The sequence below is a fragment of the Gavialis gangeticus genome, unplaced genomic scaffold (assembly GCF_001723915.1).
Source record: "Gavialis gangeticus isolate Ggan-Ray unplaced genomic scaffold, GavGan_comp1, whole genome shotgun sequence".
NCBI lineage: Eukaryota > Metazoa > Chordata > Crocodylia > Gavialidae > Gavialis > Gavialis gangeticus.
Window position 1 is genome coordinate 182,136,831 of NW_017728992.1, and position 4,520 is coordinate 182,141,350.

The following is a 4,520-nucleotide window of genomic DNA, read 5'->3' on the forward strand; positions in this document are numbered from 1 at the left end:
GCAACATGGGAAATGCCATTATTTGATTTTTGTCTGTTACATTTTTTTATATTATATTGTTTAAAAGCTTCAAACCAGATTCATGGTTTCATTACATGAGTTGTACTACATAAATAAGATATGGGCAGGCATTACATTTCTAACTGGAGAAATGTTACTCTTCTGCTAGAAAAGTTCTTCCTCCATTCAACAAGGAACATCTCTCCTGTACGTGACCGTCTCCCAGAGGAACAAACACCAGTACATTTCTCCCCCTTAAAGCCTCCCAGAGATCATAAGGGGAAATACTCCCCACACCTTCCCCAAACTAGTGAACTCAGGGAGAAGGGAGAAAGTGCTGCTGGACTCCTCCTGGTCCCCAGTCCCTGGGAGGAGTGGGACATCAGGAGAAGACTCCCTGTATAACTCCTGGACCGGGCTCACCTTGGTCTGGGAAACGTGCCGTGTCCCAGGAGCAGTTAGGTGGCTGGGAAGTGATCCCTGCACTTCCCCCAGACCAAGATCACCCCAGTCTGGGGTAGGTGCAGGGAACAGGAGAAAAGGGGCAGCTGCAGGCAGGAACGCTTATTCACTCCCTCCCTTAAGAATATTTCTATTGCTACAAAGTTCATAGAAATGTGCAGAGCTATAAATGAATCCTTGTGCCTGGCCACAGAGAAAGAACCAACACGTCGGCTGAAATCTTAAAAACAAATATATTCAGATCATCTAGTGCAACTGGATGCCAAACATGAATGGGATGTATACATGTTAGTGCAATGTAGCAGAAGTCATGTAACTTTTATCCAAGTGATTTGCAACCCGCTTAACTTGCAACAGCTTCCCAAGTAGAGGCTTTTTAAACTATGCGCCCATTTACTGTGGCTTTGGGTGCTACTTCTCCAGTCAGCAGGAGCTTACCAGTGTTCCATACCAGACTGAAAAGTAACACCCTCTGAAATAAAACCTGCAACATATAGTTCAAGTACAACAGTCCTGAATAGCTGGTTCCTGTGACTGTATAAACACCCCAGCGGTTCACAAACCTTTATTTTCCCTAATCCTAGGAATTACATAGGTCCTGCTGCATAAATGCTGAATGAACACCAATATAAAGTCTAGCTTTAGACAGAAATATAGATGCAACAATATAAGATCTCAAGGAGAAAAAGAAATGCTAGAGTAGCAGGAAAATGTGGAATCTTATAACTCCTGAAGAATGAAAGCAACACAATTTTAAGAGCCAAACTGCTAAAATGTCCTAAATGTAATGTGTACAACAGCGGAGCTGCGATACCGATGACGACTACTAATTTAGCCTACAAAACCCCAGGGCCTGGGGGAAAAAGGAAGCAGCAGCAAACAGGAGAGAAAGCTTCACTGAACTGCAGTAAGGAGAGGAAAAAGTAGCCTGCACCTGGCTACACAAGAGAGTGCACAATGGAGCTGGAAATGCCACTGGCTTGGTCAGGCAGGCCAGGACTGAAGGAGCTAGACTCAGCCGTGGGGACAGCTGCAGCATGCATTTAGAGGGAAAATGAGGTGCTGAGCATACATTTCCGCAGTTTTAATGTTCCTTTACCTTTTACCTGTTCCCTCCCTTTAGCTCGTGACCCTAACCCCTACGATTTTCTGTATAAAAGCATAAACTTCCCCCCACCCCTTGTTTCTGGGGCTGCAGGGTTGGCCCATCAGCCAGGACACAAAACCCCTCTAGCGGCAAAGCCGGTTAGATCCGACTGCTGCCACACTTACTCAGCGCGTGATACACAGGCTTGTGCTTCCCCTCCAGCCGGACGGCCGTCAGGGCAGCGATTTTCCCTGGCGGCTGCATCCTCCCGTCAATGAGGAACCAGGATCTGGCAAATGTCGCCCATTGCTACAGGGAAGAGAGAGGAGAACAGTGAACAACAAAGGCTCCCTTCTCTCCACAGCCGCACCAGGCCCGTCAAGCCCAAACCAATCAATCACCAGCCTTTCCCCAGGCTGCAACTCCCCTTCCCCCCGCAGCTGGAAGACAGTGTCCGGCACTGCATAAACCTGGAGGCCGTTTTCCTCAGTAACATCACAAGGCCTGAAGGAGAAGAAGAGGGAGAAAGAGAAGGAGAAAAATGGGGAGGTCGGGGGGGGGGGGGACAGAAACCCCAAGACCTGCCGCGCGCCCCGCTCACCTGAGCCGCGCGGCTGTAGCTGGCCATGGCGCCGCGGTGGGCGGAGCTTCCGGCGGCGGAAGCGGAAGCGTGCGCTGGGGACGGTGGCGGCGGGCGATTCAGAGGCGGCGGCGGGAGCGGTCTTGGCCCGTCACGTCCCGTTCTGCCCATGGACCGCTACCTGCTGCTCGCCGGCTGGGAAGAGCGCAGGGCTGGCGGCCCAGGTGCGGCGGGAAGGCCCTGAGGAGCCTCGGGCGGAGCGGGGGTGCGGCGAGTCCTAAGGGCCTGGGGGAGCAGCCGGCGCTGGGGGGTTCCCTGTCAAGCCCCGCATGCTCTGCGTTCATTCCGCTCTTCTCCTTCTCCCCCTGGGCGCTTCCCCAGCCGAGCTCTTCTTTCCTCTTGTAGCCCTGCGGCCTGGCCAGGCCTGGCCTAGCCTCGGACTGTGGAGCTCCCTCGTCCCTTTGTGTCTCCCAGGACGTGTTGCATGCTCTGCCCATGGCACCCTTGCTCCCATCCCTGTTTTGTTTTTTTAAATTATTATTTGTCCCCCATAATCAGTTGTCGCCTTTTCTGCAGTCTTCTCGTCCAAGGGAGGCCGGTGGGCTACTTGACAGGCCTAGGCCAGCGTCCTGCAAAGTGACAGATAGGCTGGGCGGCCGCGCCTGGTGGCTCCTGGGGAGGTGGGCTCCCAGGCAGCACCTGCTGGCTCCTGGGACATGTTCAACGTGCTGGCCCGTGTGCTGTGCTCAGTGTTCCCCCTCATTTTGAACGTTTGTTCCTGTGCTTGTTTTGTCTTTTTGTTGTTGTTGTCCCAAGTGATCAGTGATGTTCTCCTTAGTTTCCTTACCTAATTTATTTGTATAGTGTAGATTGGTCCTCAGTGAGAGAGCCGTGTTGGTCTTGATGGGCTTCAGCCCATGTTCCAGAATGGCACAGCAAAAGGCCTCTTTGTGCAGACTGGTTTTAACTCCTTCCAGTAAAGTGTCATTTGTTCATGCCTAGCAAAATAATGCAATCTAAGCTGAATAATGCAGTCCGAGGCTCCTCGCATATTAGCGAAGCACCTAGTTTCTTTTTAGATGGGGAAAGTAATTTTGTGTTATATGGGATGATGCACCTCACCATCTGTGCCTCACTCTTCAGAAGCCTAGATCTGACCATTGGCTTGTTGTACACTTTGAAAATCAGGTTGCCCTGGAGTCTGATCAAGGCCGGAGGTGGGGAAAGCTTTTTTTCCTTTTTTCCTTTTTTTTTTCCTTTTTTTTTCCCTCATGGCTGGTTTTAGGATCAGTGGTCAGATAGTGAGCTGGCCCTGCTTGCGTGTTTCTGGATGCCTGACTTGATTGAAAGTATATCTGTTTTAAAAAAAAATCAACTAGCACAGGGAGTAACTAACAATCTGAATTTCAGAAAGTCTTGATTTTTGATACTTTCTCAGAAGTAGTATTATTAAATCAACATGTGGCATTCGCTGAGACCACACACTCGTTAGGATCCCAAATGTAAGCTGAAAGAAGAACAGGAACACCTTCTGAAAGTAACTGCAGCTGCTGATTTTGTGAACTGTCTGGCTGTTCCTTGTTACTGGAGATTTGTAGTTTAATTTTATTTCAGAAATGTGATGTCTGTTTTTAGACTTGGCCTTTTCTGTATTTAGAAGAGTGCATTGGTTCAACTAAATCAATATAGAAATGGATCTTGTGAAGCCTGAACAAGCCTAGGTACATCAACTAGCATTGATTTTTTTTTTAAGTAATTCCTGTAACTGATATAGTACAGAGTATCAGACTAAGCTTATGACATGTTGGCAAGAAAGGAATTGTTTGTCTTATTTTGTACTGATGGACATTTATGTTTTTCAGGTCTGACTTCAGCAAATGTTTTCAACCTACTGAAAGAAAACTTTAGGTCTTTTATGAATGCAGATGTGAGCACGTTCCCGGGTAAATAATAGCACACTTTGAAAATCAGGTTGCCCAGGACAAGTAGAAAATGTTGGTAATTGAATAGAAATTCAGTATTGGACCTTTCGTTTAAAAAATATTAAGTGCCTACCATATTTACTTGAATATAAGAGGGTATTTTTCCCCATTCATCATGGTGGTGGGGAGCCTCTCATTTTATATTCAAGTGTGGGCCAAGCAAGCAGCTGCTGCAGCTCTAGACAGGGCCAGGGTGGCTCATGTGGCAACTAGAGGGTGCGTGGGAGCGCCTGGGGAAGGGGCACATGGTGGGGGGGGGAACATGGGGGAAGGGGCAGAGAGAGGATTGCAGGGGAAAGGATGTGCACACTGAGGGGAGCATGGGGGAAGGGACATCTGGGTCATGTCCTTCATTCCCCTTGCTTTGCATGTCTCTTTACCTTTCCTTCTCACCGCCCCCCTGCCCCCT

At 48.9% G+C, this 4,520-nt stretch overlaps 2 protein-coding genes across 2 annotated transcripts in view; one reads left to right on the forward strand and one right to left on the reverse strand.

Moving 5' to 3' along the window:
• Nucleotides 1–2,212, reverse strand: part of MRPL13 (mitochondrial ribosomal protein L13) — a 98,307-nt gene extending 96,095 nt beyond the window's left edge. Inside the window, exons 1-2 of the mRNA XM_019528111.1 lie at nucleotides 2,151–2,212; nucleotides 1,735–1,858 (exon numbers count right to left, since the gene is read on the reverse strand). Of these exons, the coding sequence (XP_019383656.1) occupies nucleotides 1,735–1,858; nucleotides 2,151–2,177 (151 nt within the window). The 5' untranslated portion in view covers nucleotides 2,178–2,212. The remainder of the gene's footprint in view (nucleotides 1–1,734; nucleotides 1,859–2,150) is intronic.
• An 81-nt stretch (nucleotides 2,213–2,293) lies between these two features.
• Nucleotides 2,294–4,520, forward strand: part of MTBP (MDM2 binding protein) — a 133,236-nt gene continuing 131,009 nt past the window's right edge. The window contains exons 1-2 of the mRNA XM_019528112.1: nucleotides 2,294–2,353; nucleotides 3,992–4,072. Of these exons, the coding sequence (XP_019383657.1) occupies nucleotides 2,299–2,353; nucleotides 3,992–4,072 (136 nt within the window). The 5' untranslated portion in view covers nucleotides 2,294–2,298. The remainder of the gene's footprint in view (nucleotides 2,354–3,991; nucleotides 4,073–4,520) is intronic.